At 39.3% G+C, this 19356-nt stretch overlaps 3 protein-coding genes across 3 annotated transcripts in view; 2 read left to right on the top strand and 1 right to left on the bottom strand.

The window, feature by feature from the left end:
* ptn (pleiotrophin) overlaps positions 1-2660 on the bottom strand; it is a 95115-nt gene extending 92455 nt beyond the window's left edge. Inside the window, exons 1-2 of the mRNA XM_084711095.1 lie at positions 2643-2660; positions 2245-2415 (exon numbers count right to left, since the gene is read on the bottom strand). The gene's annotated coding sequence lies outside the window, so the exon portion shown is untranslated. The remainder of the gene's footprint in view (positions 1-2244; positions 2416-2642) is intronic.
* Positions 2661-6944: 4284 nt separating this feature from the next.
* LOC146306906 (E3 ubiquitin-protein ligase TRIM35-like) lies at positions 6945-11605 on the top strand. Its single transcript, XM_084711377.1, has 7 exons — positions 6945-7070; positions 7251-7697; positions 9325-9420; positions 9989-10219; positions 10306-10328; positions 10414-10532; positions 10991-11605. Exons 2-7 carry the CDS (start codon positions 7275-7277, stop codon positions 11533-11535), a joined length of 1437 nt encoding a protein of 478 aa, XP_084567503.1. The 5' UTR covers positions 6945-7070; positions 7251-7274; the 3' UTR covers positions 11536-11605.
* Positions 11606-13393: 1788 nt separating this feature from the next.
* LOC146306905 (protein mono-ADP-ribosyltransferase TIPARP-like) lies at positions 13394-18376 on the top strand. Its single transcript, XM_084711143.1, has 5 exons — positions 13394-14875; positions 15059-15227; positions 15358-15545; positions 15687-15956; positions 16449-18376. Exons 1-5 carry the CDS (start codon positions 14043-14045, stop codon positions 16894-16896), a joined length of 1908 nt encoding a protein of 635 aa, XP_084567269.1. The 5' UTR covers positions 13394-14042; the 3' UTR covers positions 16897-18376.
* Positions 18377-19356: the final 980 nt, after the last annotated feature.

Here is a 19356-nt window from a genome sequence, read left to right as displayed (position 1 = left end):
GGCTGAAGAAATTAATTCTTGATTGCTGATGAAGCTGAAGCAGAGTAACCTTTATTATCATTATCATTATTATTATTAGTAGTAGTAGTACTGTCAACCACAGAAGATATTCTTGATAACAGATTGGTTGCACAATCTTAATTAAGATTAATTCTGCACATCTGGATGTTTGTGACGGTGTTTCTTTCCTTTCTTTTTGTGTGTGTGATCAATTATTTACTGTTTATAAGCTCCAACATGGACTGAAACGTTTGCACTTTTGCAGTCCATGCACTCTTGCACATTTTTCACTGTCTGTGCAGCCCCACAATGAATTTAATAAGAGTATCTGAAGTCAAGACACAAGTCTAAACCTTCTTTATTCGCTGTGTGCAGGTCCACTGTAACTTTCCTCACCAGAGAAGACAGCAAGCGTGTACTTAAGGTGCAGTTTAACCCTTGTGTATTACTTAATTCATTAAGCATTTAATCACTATTTAAGAGGCCATTCGTCACAACACTTAGACCCTTATATAAATTATGCACAATCAGAATGTGGCACTTCAATAAATGGATGTGTTTTAGCATGTTTTGACATGGGACTGAACAGGTGATGTGTAAGCATACAGCTAATAATGAAGTGAAGGAGTCACTGGGGAGATCTGTCTGCCAGAACCATCTATCTATACAATAAAATCTCTTCTTCTTTCATTCCTCCTCCTTCATTTCTTCTTTTTACAGTCCTCCATAATTCACTGGCTTTAGTTCACTTTTTACTGTCCAGCTTTACTGCGGAGCACAGCAGAGTAATAGACTATTGACTTTTTGTCACATATTTGCAAATAGGCTTGTAGGAACTGGCTAAAATAAATAAAATGAAAATAATGTTTTTAATGCACATTCTCAGCCGCAGTCATTAGGACTTTAAAAAAAAAAAAAAGGAAGGAGCTCTGTCCATTTGTAGTCCGGCTCCGTCACAGCGCTCCTAATGCTCTCAGGCGGCGCGACGGGTCTGACCGGGCTCGTCTCTGCTGTGTGTTAGCCTGCCTGTCCTCATTAGATGTTGAGAGATTGACACAGCCTCCCCACCCTTTCCCCTTCCCCTTCAGCCTAGATGAAGCTCTGTGAACACTAGCAGGTTGTGAGCAATAATGAATCACTATTAGCCCGGGTCACACCGGCTGACAACCAATTTACAGGCCAGGAGAGGCTGCAGACGGTGACATCCAGGTAAATGTGAGCGTTTAACCGCTTTATCCTGAGGTGACACGGGTATTTTTCAAAGCCTCTATCATGGGAGGATAAGACAAATTATCTCTTGTCTGTCTTCTGATATTTGTCTGTTTACCTCGGGTCATTTTGTTGCAAAGTAATAAGGACGTTTCTGCATGAATGCTGCAGGATGAATTCAGTGTCTGTTGGTGCTTTGGCTGTTTTTGCCATAAGTGGGTACATACTGACATCTAGTGGTTGGAGATAATTACAACATCAGGGAAACTAACTGGTTTCATTTCAGTATTCAGGCGCTGTCAGAGTTTGTTGTGCAAAGTGTCATGTGATTAGAAAAATTAATCTCTTCCCCAAAAGTGAGTAACAAATTTGCAACTGCATCCATCAGAAATGGAACACTTCACATTGGGAACAGCGATTTATGTTATAGGTGCTGTATGCTTCTGAGACTGGGTTGCACCAGCAACGATTAATTTAATCAAAGATTAGTTCTAATAAGAGGTTTGCAAAACTAGGTTTAAAATAATTAAATTCAGGTTTTAAAATCAGCAGAGCTCTGCTGCACAATAATTAAAAAAAAAAAACGAATTAATCCAAGTTTATCGACGTAAAGTGACATTAAATGAGAGTTTAATTAGTATGAAGATGCTTGCTTGTCAAAATTTAATTTAATTTAAATCAATTTTAGTGCTTTCAGACCGTTAACTTTCAGTTGGATTGTATTCTTTAACAAAACACCACATTGTTTGTTGGTCAACTAAAAAGTTCACAAAACATTACATTGTAACATAACATTACATAATAGTACTATTAAGTTCTTTTCCTGGTATATTAATTCAATTTACATCAACCTTTTGTAAATGGCTTTTATCAAACAACCCAAATGCAATATACATATATATATATATTACACCAGAAGTATAGTTAAAATACAAAATCCCAATCTTTGGGTATTTATTGACAAAAGATGAAAAAATAAAATGTAATATAATGAATTTGATTCACTTATAAAAATAAAATATCACCAGTACTCACAAATCCCTTGGAATATGCAGTGATGTAGATGAGGGGAATGGGCGACTGACGGAGCACAGACGAAAACACAGCAACAACAGTCCACGGTGTCACACCAGCAGCGGCAGGGAAAAGCAGCTAACAGTGGTCCGAAAGAGTCTTCCTGTCTCTCACAGTCCAAATGTCCATCTCCTGAATCAAATAAACAGGCTAAACAGCAAGTCCATCCACTATTTCATGTCGATACAGCAATAGCTTGTTTTATCCTACCGCTTCAAATGCAAAGCTAACAGTACGACAGCGAAGCTAGAAGCTATTATGCTAAATGCTAGCGGCAAATAGCGCTAAGCGATACAACGCATTCTTACGCCATAACATTTAGTCACAGTACAGAAAACAATACACAATCTCATATTTACCTCCTGTACAGCACACAAGTCCAAAACCCCGAAGTCTTAAACGTTACGCCTCTCGTACACGTCAATGTTTACTCCACCATGACAAAATGCTTCTCTTTGAACCCTCGGACCTGCAGGTTACGGATAAGCCCCTCCCCTTTACCTGACACTGGACTTTGGTTGGCTGTTTGTTTTAGGACACAGCAATGAAAACAAAGCAATGATTGACATCTATGCTGCTAACCAGGTTAGACTGTAAGGGTGATTACACGTGTGGGATCATGTGCAAAACAAACAAACTATGCTCATTTGCATGAAATATAAACATTGAACTTTTTTAAACCATGATAATTTTAACTTATCTTAACCATTTATACCAACATGTATTTATACATTTTAATCTGTTTTTTTTTTAAAATACATATTTATGCATTTTAACTTGCTTTTTAAAACATATTTCACCTGGCTTAATTTTTAAAACTATTAACATTCTGATGTCTAAATGAATTTTAGCCAGAGCTACACAAAATGTTTGCCAGCTCGCTAAAAAGTTAAAACAATATGTTGTTTGCTTGCATAAAAGTTAGCAAAATCTTGCACTGTTTGCTAGCTAGCTAAAAAGTTAACAAAACATTATACTGTTTGCTAACTAACCAAAAGTTAGTCTATTAGATAGTTAGATTTGGTGCACAGAATTAAGTTTAATCTATAGTAGGAAGCAGTTTAAATGTTCTTTAATTTAAGCTAGTTTTAAAGTTTCATGATTCATAATTTTATTATCGGGTTAAAATGCAACCCAGCCTAAGACAGCAGATGACGGGACATATCCTGTTAGTGAAAAAGACAAATATTTACTTGACATGTGCCTCATAAAGAGCTATGAAGCAGGCTGAAACCTTTGGTCATAATCATTCTATAATTACACTGAATGATGATGCGTGTGATAAATTCACCGATGTCTGATGTAAATTACCGTGTATCAACAGTGAAAAGCTTGTAAAGACGTTGCAGCATGTTTATGATGTCCTACAGTAAACATCAACAAAGTAAACAGTTTATTGGCCAACTGAAGCGGAGCTCAGCATGCCTTTAAAAACTCTGAGTCATGTCAGGAGGGAAGTGGAGAAATTAACAACCAGAACATCTGCTGGAAACTCAAAACCTCCTTTATGGATTAACAAACGGACCAGCTGTGTTGCTGGTCTCATGTCAGGGAAGCAAAGAGGGCACGAGTCAACCGACGGAGCTCAATTAAAAGTAACTTTTGGGAAGCTGACGTTATGCTCACGTTTTTCTTGAAGGTGACAGACCGCTCCGTCAGTCAGAGGGACGACTGCGAGTTTGCATCCCGATCAATCAGTAAAATAACCCTCTGCAAGCTCTGGGTCAGAACGAAAAGCTGAAACTCTTGAGTCTCTGTGGTGTGGAATACCAAAAAGACAGTGACAGGGAGAGATTGGATTCTTTTTTTTCAATATCAGTGTCCTGTCAGTTCCTTTCAGCAAGTTTTTGATCCCTATCTGTTCCCCAGCTGCCCTGGGTGAGTTGAAATAGACAGTTCAAATGTGAATGTGACATGCAAACAGTGTAATGTACTGTACTGTACTGACTACTTCTACTTCACTACATTTTACAGGGAAATATTGTACTTTTTTCATTCAAAAATATAAAGAATAATAAGTATAGTTTTCATGTATATGTTGCTCTTACATATAATAGAATAAGGCAAAATAATTACATGTAATTTGTTGCATATTTTTGTTTACTTTTGCTATATATTGTAGTAGAATACACATTACATATTCCACTGTTTAGCATTTAGCTCCATAATGTCCATTTTACAGCCTTTTATGACTGGAAACCGCCATTATACAAGCCAAATAACGCTCTCTTCAAACAACCAAACTCCATAGGCAAAATCAGCAACTTTACCTTGCAGAAGACTAGAGTTGTTGGCCTTGATCCCTTCATTAGTTTGTATTATTTTGTGACTTCTGTGTTTTAAAAAAGTAGTTTGGATTCACTAAAGTCACACAATAACACAAACTAACTCGCAGTTGGAGGCGGTTGTAGACCCACAGCTCTTGTCTTCTGAGAGGTAAAATTGCTGAATTTGTCTATGGAGTTTGGTTGGTTAGGAGACAGCGATATTTGACTTATATAACTGTGGTTTCCTGTCAAAAAAGACTGTTTGATGGCTAAATAAACTGGTCAAAATGTTCTAAACATAGCGTACACTTAAACTGGTTTTGATTTTTTGAGGTGCCCCTCGCTGATTTTTGCATGCAGCCTGTCATGTACTGTAGATATACATACACTGACTATCAGTAAGTACCTCGTACAGCCCTACATCAAATAATCCGAACTATCCCTTTAAGTTCTCCTAATGCCACACCTAAGCAACAAATTTAGACACCGACTCATGCCACAAGTAAAGCTCTCTACAAAGAAGTTGCATTTCCTCTAAGTGCGCTTTGCAAGAAATTAATTAACTTAATTGTTTTCTGGAAAACAAATGTAACCGCAGGAGACTGATCTGTGTTTTCCCACATTTCCAAAAACAGCTCCTGTTAGTTTAAATGCAAAGTTGGCACGAGGATCCCTGATGAGTGTGAGCGTTTCTTTCTAAAATGGTCCATATATTTCAAGTGATTATAGCGCCTTTGATTAGAGTCCAGGGCTCTGATCAAAATAAGTTTCTGCCACATGCAGTTAAACAAGTTACAACCACCGAGGCCGTGTGGAGGCAAACTGGACCCCGAGTGGACAGAATGAAACTAAAGATTAATCGAGGCTGCACACTGATGCTCTGAAGTTGTACAGTACATTTATCAAGGGTAAACAACACCAGCGAGCAGACTATTTTTCTCCGTCGGTTTGTTGTTGTTCTTTGGAGCATAAAAATAGCAGCAAATACTTCTGGACAGTTACAGCAAATACTGTGTGATAAAAGAGCACGGAAAGAAAGAAATGTGAGAAATGCCTACTGACATATTAAATGATGAATTCGCAGGGAAGTTTTCTTATTAGCATTTTAATAAAAAATCTAATGATGTGAGCAGAAATTGGACAGCAGCGTGGCACACACTGCTGTATTTTGCTGTTAAATGGAATATTAAAATACCAAAATGAGCGTGTTGACAAATGACTGTTCAGTGAACCCTAAAAACGAGCAAAATCTGACTTTGCAAAGTGATTACACTGTCCATTCAACTGCATGATTCATTTAGTTGGCATTAGCTGTACATCGAAGGTAAAGTTTTTGCTGCACTTTGCCACTAGATGGCGTCATATGATAAAAGCTGTCAGTTAAGTTCAATAAAACCATAAAGAAGACAAATGAAAATGGGCTGCAGTTTTAAACCCAACATCATTACTCAATATTTCATAATTTACTTAATAATTTTCATATAAGTTTTAGCTGTATTTCATTGTTTAGAGTTCTTAGATTTCATATTTATAGCTTAATTTGTTGATAGTTCATTTAACACTGAGTGTAGATTATAGATCTTAAACCATAACCACCATCTATTTTTTATTATTATTATTTGAGGACCTTAAGATTAAAGCAGTGTTATCTTGTGGCCCCTGAAAATGTTTTTTTGTTTGTTTATTTATTTTAGTATTTACTCTTAGATTGTTTCATGAAGTTTTTTTTAGACCCCCGCAGAGATTAAAATGCAGTATTTCATAAGGAGGAAAAAGCGAAAGATTAAAATTAAAATCTAAAAAGTAAACATAGTTTTGTGTAATTGTCTTTTTTCTTTTTCCCTTTTTGCCCTATAATAAAAAAACAAAAACAAAAAAACAACAACAACAAAAACGTGGTAAATCATAATTATGAGATTAAAAGTCATAATAATGACATGAAAGGTTGTGGTCATAAGATAAAAGGTAATATTTGGGATAGAAAGTCATAATTATAAGATCAAATGTTGTAATTGTAGCATAAAAGGTCCTAATTATGAAATAAAAGATCACAATTATGATCTTTTACCTCATATTCATGAGATAAAAGGTCATTATGAGATTAAAAAAAATCATGGTTATGTGATAAAAGGTCATAATTATGATATACAATATAATAATTGTGAGATAAAAAGTCATAATTGTGGGATCAAGTTGAAATAGGATTAATAAGTTGAAAGTAGGACATATAAAATAGAACATTTTGTGTCATTTTATGATTTTTCTAATCTCATAAATTACCACAGGCATACTGTGTTTTCTTCTTTTACTGGTGGAAATGAGCCTCGACAGTTGAGTCCTCAGACGTTTCCCTCTTCGATTCAGACTGTGAACAAGATGTCAGGGTTAGGTAAGGGTTAAAAATTCCAGCTCTGCCTCTGAGACTCTGCCTCCTTTGGATGACTCAACATAACAGGAAGCAGGAAGTGCCCACGTCTAAGCACGGATACCTGTCACAAGACTGTGGCTGTCAGCTGTCAGGTATGTTTGGCTCTAACTTCTTTTCTGGAACATGGAGTTACTCAGTTTACATTTAAAAGACTGGCTTGTGTCCATTAGTCTGTAGAAAACAGACGACACAGCAAGTGCTCATGGGTGTGAACAGGCCTTTCTCCTGTGTTTGATCAGTGCTGCACCTTTGCCCTACTTTCGTTTTCCCAGTAAACCAGGAGCGCTGGTGTCAGGATGGCAGGCAGGCTGTCTCTCCCGGAGGTGGACCTCTCCTGTCCCATCTGCTGCGAAATCTTCAAAGACCCGGTGGTCCTGAAGTGCAGCCACAGCTTCTGCGCCCCCTGTCTGCAGCAGTACTGGAGGCACGGACGGAGCAGGGACTGTCCTCTGTGCAGGACCCTGTCTCAGGACGACCCCGTGCCCAGCCTCACCCTGAAGAACCTGTGCGAGGCCTACGTCGGGGAGAGCGAGCTGCAGCAGGAGGAGACGGGAGCGGAGCTGTACTGCGACCCGGGGGAGATGTGTCCCCTCCACGGGGAGAGACTGAAGCTTTTCTGCCTGCTGGATAAGGAGCCCATCTGTGTGGTGTGCCACACCTCGAGGAAGCACAAACAGCATGACTGTTGCCCTGTGAGCGAGGCTGTCGGAGATGTGAAGGTAAATTATTCAAGATAAAATGTAGAACTAAGGTGGAATAATGATACTGTGTGCTTTACCTTGAGGCTGTTACTCAAAGTTCTAGAAAGTACAGACACTAAATAAAGACTAAGTTAAAAGTACAAGAACTGATTCAACTTTTTACTTAAAGGCATAATATGCAGCATTCTCCTAAAAAAAGAGTCGACGATCCTTTTGCAGTTGTCACTTTAGACCCACTAGAAGTGTGTGGTGGTGTTTACCTGCAGAGACCTCTGCCCTCTGCCTGTATTTACTTATTTTCCAATTACTTTTCTGTGCTTTTACTAACCCAAAACATTATTTTTTGACGTCCAGGGAGTGAGACTCAGGAATCAGCTGTCTTTCTTGCAGGCTCTGAGATGTACTCCGAGTATAAAAGCAAAACGTGTCCCTCTGAAGGACATTTCTGCCAGCAGCACATCATATTCATCCAATGAGACTATTATAACTTCAACCATTCTAACGTAAAGTTAAGTTATTATTCTTCCAGACGGCACTCGGCTTGCGGTGCTCAAAGGCCCCCCAGAAATTATAATATGAAGAAATTCAAAACCAACAAGGTGTGTGGATCATCTTCAGTGACCTTTGAGCGCCACAAGTCCGGCGCCATCTGGTTCCATTATACTGGAGAGAAGGCAGACAACTCCACTGCTGATATCTCCAAAACTCTGCAACTTGCACCAAAAAAATCTAAATGGATAGGCAGCAGTACAGGTCAGGGGAAAAATATGTATTTTTCGGGATTGAACTGTCCCTTTACATCTGTAGAATATGTGTGAAGTCCAGGACATCTCTGCAGCAACAATATTTAATTAGATTTTGTCACACATTTTCCCTTCAAGAAATACTGCAACTCCAGCAGTTTGAAAATTGCAGTCGGCCATATTGCGATTTCAATAAAAATTCAATTAATTGTTCAGGCGTAACGCAAAGCTGCCCGAACCTCAGTTCATGTTAATATAATTCGAAGACTATTAAACTATTCTAGCTTCAATTAAAGTAAAAAAAAAAAATGCTGAAAATAATGAATATTAACTTTGCCCCAATGTGCAAATGAGTTTTCATTGTCAGCAGCACTATGATCAACAAAGAACAAACTTCAGCTCTAATTAAGCTCTTTTTCTTTGGTTAGAAATTCTCTCATCTCTATTCTCTACAGGACTACTAAAATTTTATGCTCAGTCTCAGCAGAAGCTGCTTCTCTCTTGAATCAAGGCCATTTTGGGTCTTAAAAATCAGTCTTGCGGTGCTAAACAGCCTCACAGGCAGCAGTTTTTTGTGCATAATTTTTGTCTTGTTGTGTCTGCCATGCTCATGTGTGATATGCACTGATAGAGAGACAAAGGAATTGTTTTTTCTGTGTGTTATTATTACAAAAATAGTCAATAATCTCCTTCAAATGCAGTAAAACCAAAGTAACAAGCCTGTTTTTAAAAAATGGAGTACAAAGTGCAGATATTTTGCTTAAAATGTAGGGAGTAAATGTGAGAAGTTGTCAGAAAAAACTCGTCGTCCCAAAGGATGTTTGCAGCCCAGAGTTTTAAAGGTTAATCTGTTTCTTTTCAGCAGTCTTTCAAATGAATTTTCTCTGTCATTATCTACTCAGGAGAAAATGAAGTCAGCCCTCAGCTCTCTGCAAGAGAAGAGGGACGCTTTTGACAAAATGAAGAAAAACTACGAGGACACGGTGGCTTACATTCAGGTATATACCACAAGTTTATACATTATCTGTAAATTATAATATAGAAAGTACTCGAGCGGTGAAAATGATCGAAGTGTGAAACTGTTAAGCTAACTGTTGACCTTTTTAGACAAAGTTAGAGCAATCAGACGTCCCAAATTACAAGCACTTGTCCCAAATCCTGTTCTTTTTGCCCTGAAAATTAAGACTTATAGTGATAAATTAATATAAACTTATGAATTTGTGTAAATATTCTGACCAAATCAGTTAAGAAGGCCATAATTCCTGCTTTTAGTTATTAAATTATTTGAGTTTTACAGATTTTTTTTCACCTTTCCAGCCCTTTCTGGCAGAAAGATTGGAAGGCTAACTTCTCACATGTGCTCACTGTGGGCAGGTTGTTAATAAAAGAAAAAAGAAGTAAAAAGAATATTACTATTTTGAGTGCCAAACATGTTTTTTTCTTTTTTCAGAGGCATTGAAAGAGGTTTCTTTTTATACTAGTATTTTATCAGTTAAAAATCCTGGTGTTGTGACATCTGTACCATATACAGATTTCCAAGCCGCGCTCACGCAGTTTTTATTTCAGGTCCAGGCTCGATTTGTGGAGAGACGAACCCGCGAGGAGTTCGAAAAGCTCCGCTCTTTCCTGCGAGACGAGGAGGCGGCCCGGGTGGAGGCGCTGAAGAGGGAGGAAGAGCAGAAGAGCCGGGCGATGATGCAGAAGATCGAAGAGATTGACAGAGATATAGCGTCTGTGTCTGAATCCATCAGAGCTTTGGAGGAGGAGATCGCTCTGGAGGGCATCACTGTCCTTCATGTGAGTTTGCAAAAGTTTGATGAAATGCTTTCGTACTTGCATAAGAAGTTCTTTTTTTAAACTTTTTTGCTTCTTTTTGTTCTCAGAAATGCAAGAGGACACTGGCAAGGTGAAAAAAGTTTTCATCTTTTAAACTTTTCTTTTCTTTGCTTTCGTAACAAAATACTTAAACCATGTAATTCTGCTCCCTGCAGCACTAACTGCTCCATTGAAGACCCAGTTATGGCTCCGGAAACACTCATAGATGTGGCCAAATATGTGGGATCTCTGAGCTTCCACGTATGGGAGAAGATGCATAAAATTGTCAAGTACAGTGAGTACATACATTCACACTTTCCGCATCACAGTCTATTTACATCCTCTAAAATGTGCAAATAACATCCTCTCATTTAACTTTGGACCCTCGCTAAGAAACTGCGTCCAAATTTCTCAGTTGAAAGCCACAAACCCAATTCCAAAAAAGGGACGCTGTGTAAAAGTTACATAAAAACAGAATGCAGTGATCTGCAAATAGTTTTTGACCTGTATCCGACAAAGACAAAGATATTAAATGTTCAAACTGATTTGATGCCTGCAACACGTGACAAAAAAGTTGGGACGGGAGCAACAAAACACTGAGAAAGTTCCAGGTCAACTGGTAACATTTGCAAGGAATGTAGGGAAAAGAGTGGTTTATTTCAACATTCAGAGGCAGTTTTACTCGCCTCACGTGTTCCTGAGGTGGATAAAAGGTTGTGACAGACGGCTGACAGTCTGCCATGTTTCTTTCAGCCCCGGTGACTCTGGACCCCAACACCGCCGCCCCGTGGCTCGTCCTGTCAGACGACCTCACCAGCGTCTGCGACAGCGACGAGAAGCAGAAGCTGCCCGACAACCCGGAGAGGTACGACCCCGACACCGGCGTGCTGGGCAGAGAGGGCTTCACCTCTGGCAGGCGCGCCTGGGACGTCGGCGTGGGAGACAACACGGCGTGGGTTGTCGGCGTGGCCAAAGCGTCCGTCAAGAGGAAAGAGAAAGTGTCTTCGGTGCTGAAGAACGGCTACCTGTGCGTGTACTTTTACCACAAAATGTACTTTGCGGGTACGTCCCCTTTAACCAGGCTGAACCTGAAGAGGAACCCGCAGAAGATCAGGGTGCAGCTGGACTGCGACAAGGGCAGGGTGTCTTTCTACGACCCGCACGACAACACGCACATCTACACCTTCAAGCACGCCATCGCTGAGAGGGTGTTCCCGTACTTCTGGGTGGGCTGTCAGCAGTGTCCTCTGACGGTCGACCCGCTGGAGGTTTCTGTGAAAGCTGTCGAGTATTGTTGAAAGTGTTGAAACTTCACAGCTTTTCTTCAGCACAAAAAGAACCGGAAGATTTTGTTTTGTTTTGTTTTTTGTTTTTTTTTTTAATTTCACACAGTGAGGAGAGTGTTCAGAGTGTGAAATCAAATTCCCTGGTTCACTACAGTGTCTTACAACCTTTTCCAGCTTTCCTGTGAACATGATTATTAATACTTTGTGCACTTATTTCAATTTGATCTTTGCACTTTCAACCACTATGAAACGTCCTGCTGTTTCTTTAAAATGTGTTGTTTGTTGTTTATGCAGAGTCTGACAGCGTAATGTGTGTTTTAAAATGGTGCAGTGTAACCTGAAAAAATAATCGATGTGGCTGTACTTATATAGTGATCGGTCAAAGTTAATCAAAGGGTCTGAATTTGCATCTCAAACAATAAATGTTTTTTTCTTTGAAGCCCAGTTTTGTTATGTTATGGATATCTGGGAAACAGTGAATATGCCTTTGGTGTAAATACTAATGATGAGAGCTCATTTACAAATAAATCATTTGCAGATATCATGACTCTTCTGTCTTTCCTGTCTGTAGTTTGATCTAATAATCATTTTTTCCTTTCATCTAAGCATAGACTTGCCAACCAAAGAATGAAAATTATGAATAAAACTGAATAATTCATCCCTCTAGCATGAACTTCATCTGCTTTCTTTCATTCATTTATTTTTCACTCCTGGATTAAAGTGAAGTAAAATGTTCTCTGTCGGTGTTTTAATATAATATCTGATGTTTTTTAATTAATATTATTGCTGGATTTAGGTGTATAGTACATTTTACTGCTGTAGATATTTAAGGTTGTGCTATTTTTAACTACTGCATCCATAGTTTATCAGAAAAATTCAAAATTACCAAATTTGGAGATGCATTTCACTGGACAGGTATGAAAAACTGTAATCTTAAAAGAATCTGAAAAACTAGTAGCTAACTTGAGCCTGATTGATACTGGATTATTGGGGTCAATGTCGATAACAATATTAGGGAGTAAAAAAAATTTTGTTATCCAAAATGGCACTAAAATAGTAAACTCTCACATGTTAGGGTTATTCATGTTATATAATTATTTAAAAACACACACACACACACAAACAAACAAAACAAAAATATACATATAAACTGAATTATAAAATGAAAAAGTTTTCAAAGTAGCATGAGTTGGAAAAAACTCGAGTATATTAAATATATTATTTATTTTTCTGTGTTTTAGCAGCGTGTTGCTGTCATCATCTCGCCCCTCCTCCTCCTAAACTCTGCACGCTGACACAACGTTATCTTCCTCCTCCTCCTCTTCCTCCTCCTCCACCTTTGTGCCAAAGTTTAATTAACTTCTCTGAGTTAAAAATCGTTTGAATCAGTCAGATAATAATTTTCAGAGCGCAGATAATCTGTGTGAAGCGGGTTATTTATAACTGCAGGCCTCAGCAGGTGTCAAGACTGACGGTAAGATTCAGTATCAACCTGAAAACTGGCTAAAATTAGCTAGTCTTTATAACGCGTTATTAGCTAACGTTATAACTGCGATGTTAACAGCGCGTGTAGCTAACAGATAATGTGTTATAAATTCACAGGTAGGTTAAAAGGTCAAGATTATATTCTTAGTCAGAGATTGTTTAAAATTAAATTTACATAAATTTTGACATTAATAATTTGGACATTAATACAAACAAACACTTTTCTCCTCAAGCTAACATCAAGCAATGGAGGATGAAGTAACGTTACTCAAGTAAAAAAATACCACAGTGTAGAAATACTTTGACGCTAAAAGTCCTGCATTTATTTTTTATTTTTTAGTACAACAGTATTCAGCAACAACAAGAAAAAGTACTTGGTCTGGTAAAAGTAGGACTAATTTTAATTATTAATATATAAAGTGCTGGTGTTAGGGATGTTAATGATCAGTCACTTTTAATCAATAATCAATCAATAGTATAGATTAATTAAGGCAATAATTGTGCCTAATTTCACATGGTTTTGTCTGGTAGAGCCATTTGATAAATAAGGAACCTAAAATGTTTTGTATCTTACTACTTATTAATTGGTTAATCAATCAATCCATTGTGTTTTCAACTATTTAAGGAAAATGCGCAAAAATTGAAATAAATAAAACTGATACTACTCACCAAAAAATAAAGACATGTTATGATAAGACATTTAGTTATTTTTATTATTGTTTCCTTTTGGAGAAATAACAAATTAAATTGCGTCTGTGTGAAATACTCCCACACTTTAAATGGTTGTGGGTGAGTGTTTTTTTTTTAGCAGCAGCTTGTTATCCAGGGGAATCCGAGCTTTGACCGGGAACAGCACTTCACCGCAGCACGCCAACACATATTATGCAAATCAGCGTATTTCCGTAATCAATCATGCCGATGAGTCACCCCAGCCTTTCTTCATACTGAACTAAATTCACTTAATCTGAGCCACCTCCATGTCTCTTGTGCTAATTTACTAAAAATAAATTGTTCGATGTTTTTTTTTTAACAGGATGTCCAAGATGCCTTTCAGAGGAGTGAAGAGGAAGTTGGCAAACAATGTGGTAGTTTTCCAGCCCCTGCCCAAATCTAACAAAGTCGCCTTGCTGAGCCCGTCTCTCCTCATGCTGGAGATCCCTGCTGACATCAACACCAGCCTCCCAGTGTGGGAGGCCATGAGGTCACAGCAGCTCAGCGTTGCCTGGACCGTCAACCCCTACAGCATCAGCATCCATCTAACCCCCGCAACCTCTAAACAAGGTAAAACTACAACTCCCACCAAAGATGAAAGCCCGACCAGTGAATCACAGACCTCAGTGCTTTCTTCCTCCAGCACCCTGCAGCCTCAGATGGTCATCCAGTCCATCACTCAGCAGCATGGTGACCCCCAGAGCGCCTCCACCGTCCTGCTCACCTTCTGTCAATACAGCAGCCAATCACTACAGAACATAACCCCAAACCCTACTCCAGCCACCTCCTTCATCGTCCCCCTGCCTCTCATCATCACCCACCCAGCACCTGCCGCTCAGCCTGGCGCCACTCCCAGTAAAGGGGCAATCCAGACCCCAACGACCACCCCGACCAAGCAGCAACCCCCGTCCAAAGTGCCCGCCCTGTCTCCGTTCCACACCAAGAGCTCCTCCAACGTCCAGATCTGTGACGACTTCCTCCTGAGTGTGTGTCCCGCGGGGAAAAAGTGCAAGATGCACCACACTCCGTACCCGTTTCACTGGCAGCTGTGGTGCATCATCACCCACCAGTGGATCGACTTCCAGCCTCACTCTCAGGTCAGACTGGAGAGACTCTACAGCAACGTCAACCAGGAGGTCATAACTGTCAAAGATGGGTGAGTTTGTCCGTGGTATAATTCCTGCCCTGTGATTAAGAACAGAACTGAAATCAAATCTCTGGTTTAAACTTCATTCCATGTTGTTTATTCTAAAATGTTTTCTGCTAATTGCATCACAGATATCTCTGAAAATTGACAAAAACTTGTATTCTTGTTTTCTTCTTTCAATTCTCCCCTCAGGAGCATCAGCTACACTCTGAACCTTGACTTGCTGGAGTTTGACGACCAGTCTAAGTATAACAGGGTTAGACGACTGACTAACTCTGAGAGTGAGATCAAGAACCCTTACTTTCCCAGCAACTGGAAAATCTACTGGTGGAACCACACGGGCTGGGAGGAGTATAGCGAGGTGACTGTTTTTCTCTATTGTTAAGTTGGATTACTGCCCTTTTGTTCTATTTTTATCACCAACCTCTCTTTTACTTAGCGTAAGTTGCCCCAGCGAGTCCTTGTCCACTGATCGGTTCATATTTTTGTAGAGTTTGTCCACCTTGTTGCTGGAGAAGATGAGCGAAAAGGAGTGCGAGTGTTCCTTCCATATTGCCACGCAGGAGTACAAGGTGGACTTCACCACTATGATCCAGACGAACGTCACCACGGGGTTCGCGAGAGAAGTTCGCTGCAGACCCGTGTACCGGTCCCCTGAGTCCATGCACCCTCACCTGAGGTCAGCATCCTGGATCTTTTCTCCGTCTTTTCCTGTCTGTGCTTATTCACAAATGAAGGCATTTCAGTCGACCCTTTTCACAGCAGCACATCTCCTCTTCATCATATTAATATCCTCCCGTCCTCTCTTCCCCGCACCCAGGACAGGAGTCCAGACTGCGCCCACCGAGCCTCCCGCTGATCCTCCGGCGGCCAACTTCAGCGTGGACCCTCTGGAGGAGTTCAGCTCCTGGTACCCTCCAGTGTGGGGTCCGTCCTCGGAGCAGGACTACAGCCTGGTGGACGTCCCGGCCGGCACGCGGGCCTACAGGACGGTCCAAAACCTGTTCCACAAGAGCCTGCCCGAGAGCCAGGTGGACATCATCAGCATCAAGCAGGTCCAGAACCTCCTCCACTGGGACAAGTACCAAAGGTGCAGCAGCTGTTCGTGTCTGTTAACTAAAAACCTTTAAGTGATTTCATGGTTTAAATCTGTGAGTGTTGGAGTTCAAATCTGTGGCTGAAAATAGTCCCAACAGATGCTCCTTTTACTCCTGATTTAATAATGTTTGTTAAAAGCTGCTCTTGCCTTTTCACAGTTGTGCCAATCAAGCAAATTGTGTGTGCAAATCCAGAGCTGCAACTTATTATTATGTCCAATACGAATTAATCTGTTGATTATTTGTGATGTCTCATACAGAATGTCAAAAAATAGGTAATTATGGATAATTTTCCAGAGCTCACTGGAAGCAGTGAGATGATCTTGAAAAGGCATCTTGTTAAAACCTGCAGAAACACTGAAAATACAGGCAAAGGAATGATGCGTCAAAACGCAAGACATAAACTCAGCGTAGTATCAGTACATGTAAGTTTTTGCAAAGATGCAGGAAACATCAAAACCCTCATGTCTGCGTTGTCACTTCAGGCACAAGGCGCACATGCAGAAGCAGCACAGCAAGTCTAAGGAGCCTCTGGAGCGACATCTCTTCCACGGGACGACCAGAGCGGCCTCGGAGGACATCTGCCACAACAACTTCGACCCGCGCATGGCCGGCGTCAACGGGACGTCCTACGGTTTCGGCTCCTACTTCGCCACCACCGCCTCCTTCTCCAACACCTACTCGGCCAAGGTCGGGCTGGACGAGGTGCGCCACATGTTCCTGGCCAAAGTGCTGGTGGGGAAGGCAAGCGTCGGGAAGACCAACTACCGCCGGCCACCGCCGCTCATCTCCAAGACCAAGCAGTACCGTCTCTACGATACCTGCGTGGACGACATACACAAAACCACCATGTTTGTAGTTTTTGATAGCTGTCAGTGCTACCCATACTACCTGATCAAGTACAAAGAGCTGCCCAAAGAGGTTGATATTTGATGAAGAACAGAGGCGTTGATAGGAGTGGAGTTAGTTGTTGTTAAAGGGATAGTTCAGATTATTTGATGTGCCGTTGTATGAGGTACTTATCAATAATCAGTGTATTGGCTAATTGTTCAGACACTATCGGTGTTAAAGTTGTACCATGACCTGAAACGTTTCCTCATGTTATCCCTTGCAGTTGCAGCAAATGCTGAGTTCACTTAGATTAAATGTTCAATATACATCATGTACAATGAAGTTCTTACTGACAACAGTGTAAACAGGCCGTTCAAATGTAGATGAGGCACTTTATTTTTTCAAAATGTCTTTATTTTGGTTATTTAAACATTTTACATCAATGGAAATAAGTACTTTTTGTTTTTTTTCTTTCAAAGGTGTTCTGAATCAAATCAACAGCTGTTGTGTGTATGAAAATAAACTGTTCACTGAATACATTCATCTCTCCAAAGTTTGATCATCCTTTGTTATATTTTCACCTGTTAAAATACCTGATTTTTCAAAATGCCAGACTGGAATGTGTTTCACCAAAGTCTCATGTAATAAAAGCACGTATAGTTCAAAGTCCTTTCAATAAATCTCTTTCTTTTTCTTCAAAACTCCATTGCACACAAAATGACAAAACCGTATTTTCATACATTCCTGGCACACTGTTATTTTCATCATGTTCGTAACAGTAATTTCCTTAAAACTAACCAGATGTTTGAATGTGTGTGTTTGCATGTTAAGGAGGATTTCTGTGCAGGAAACATATATAATAGCAGTTATATCTACCCCTTAAAAGCAGCTTCAGCAGGATGTCCCACTGAACACTTTTTTTTCTTTAGGATCCAGATAAAACTTGATTTAAAGTAACCATGATTCTTACTTTTTACAGTACAGCTCTGTCATAAAATTGACCTTCAACATATCTGCACTACACCAATGTTTTCAGCTCCATTTTCACTATCCTTAGAAGATTTACAGTACTCTGAATTAAAATATAAGGATACTGTCCCTTATTGATTTCCCTTAGGTTTCCCTTTATCTCAAAAGGGAGGAGATGGAGATAAAGAGGCACAGACAGTTATATTCAGGGTTGGGTAACGATGGATAACATGTAATTGGGATTATGTAATCAAACTACAAAAAGTGACTACAGTTAGCCTAGATTTAATCTGAAAAATGAAAAATTTAAAGTCCTGCCCCTTTTAGAAACTTGGTCAAATTTCTCCTGTCTTGTTTCCTGCACTTAGAAATGCTGTGTGCTAGACTCAGACCCAGATGTTGATCTGGCATCTGTAAAAGCAAGACATAATCATATCTTTAAGTTACTTTGTATTAACAAAATACAAGATAAATGTCTGGGCAGTCTGCATCAATCGTTAGCTAGAAACCTGACAGCAAATAGTAAAATTATACCAGACTAGATAGCTAATCTACATCAATCCTTAACTAGCTGCATCTGAAAGCTAATGTTAGCAAACTAGTCAGCTATTTTTTTTAAGTATTTTGCTAACATCAGCTAAATGTTCATCTTTAAAACCCTCCTCAAAATGTGCTTTTCATTCCAACATAAATGAACCTACTACATAGTTTATCTAAACCCAAAAAACATGAAAGGAGAAAGTTGACCGAGGTTCCACTGGGTACCATATTAGCTCAACTGCTATTGGAGAACAGACCAAAAAGGGGCGGGACTTGGGAAGAGTCAAATAGTTACATTGTCAAGGATTGGTGGATTTAATTTTTGGTTATGTCTTTAAAATATAGCCATTTAAAATTTAAGACTTTTGATGATAATCACGAGCTGCTGGCTTATGAAAAGTGCACCTGACATACAGAGTTTCATAGACAAGCGCTCCACTTTATGGCAGAAAAATTAACCCTACACAACACTGCATTTTTTTTTATGCCTTTCAAATGTTTTGAGATGTTTAAAGAGAAAAACATTTGTGGAACTCAAAAGTTTGTGGCTGCGTCAGTTTTTCCTTCGTATAAGGTTCCATTTTTCAGTGTTTTATTTTCCAATGGATTAGATTACTAATTACATAAACTGCCATATAATTTGTTCTCATTAACTGACTACATTTCAAAGTAATTTTACCCAACCCTGATTTTTGAAGCTTTCAGACAGACAAAATGTGGGCTGCAAACTTGGCTCCAACTCCATATCAACAAAATGTCACTTATATCCTGAATCCTTAGGATAGATACAGCAGATTTCTTCTTGGTTTTTTTTCATAATTTTTGTACAAAAATCAAGTTTGGGGCAACTTGTTTGTGCACAGTCCATTATTTTGAAATTCCTTGTCTTGAAATGATATTTAGTATTAAAGGCATTACTTTGTATTTTATAGTGTGTATATCCTTTCTCTTTAAATGTGCAATTCTGCATTATGTTGTCTTTTTCATGACAATCCAACTTGTTATGACAAAGAAAAATCACAGTCACAAGATACAAATTACACAAAAAAACAC

Source organism: Lutjanus erythropterus, chromosome 22 (assembly GCF_056507025.1).
Source record: "Lutjanus erythropterus isolate fLutEry1 chromosome 22, fLutEry1.hap2, whole genome shotgun sequence".
Classification (NCBI taxonomy): domain Eukaryota; kingdom Metazoa; phylum Chordata; class Actinopteri; order Lutjaniformes; family Lutjanidae; genus Lutjanus; species Lutjanus erythropterus.
Note: the sequence above shows the minus strand (reverse complement) of the source record. Positions and strands in the feature narration are given on the sequence as shown.

What these genes read in the sequence shown, in the direction of transcription:
- LOC146306906 (XM_084711377.1), top strand. Translation starts at nt 7,275, where the DNA reads ATGGCAGGCAGGCTGTCTCTCCCGGAGGTGGACCTCTCCTGTCCCATC. An exon ending in AGGGCATCACTGTCCTTCAT is followed by an intron (nt 10,220 to 10,305) that starts GTGAGTTTGCAA and finishes TTTTGTTCTCAG; the next exon opens with AAATGCAAGAGGACACTGGC. An exon ending in TGCAAGAGGACACTGGCAAG is followed by an intron (nt 10,329 to 10,413) that starts GTGAAAAAAGTT and finishes TGCTCCCTGCAG; the next exon opens with CACTAACTGCTCCATTGAAG.
- LOC146306905 (XM_084711143.1), top strand. Translation starts at nt 14,043, where the DNA reads ATGTCCAAGATGCCTTTCAGAGGAGTGAAGAGGAAGTTGGCAAACAAT. An exon ending in GTCATAACTGTCAAAGATGG is followed by an intron (nt 14,876 to 15,058) that starts GTGAGTTTGTCC and finishes TTCTCCCCTCAG; the next exon opens with GAGCATCAGCTACACTCTGA. An exon ending in TCCATGCACCCTCACCTGAG is followed by an intron (nt 15,546 to 15,686) that starts GTCAGCATCCTG and finishes CCCCGCACCCAG; the next exon opens with GACAGGAGTCCAGACTGCGC.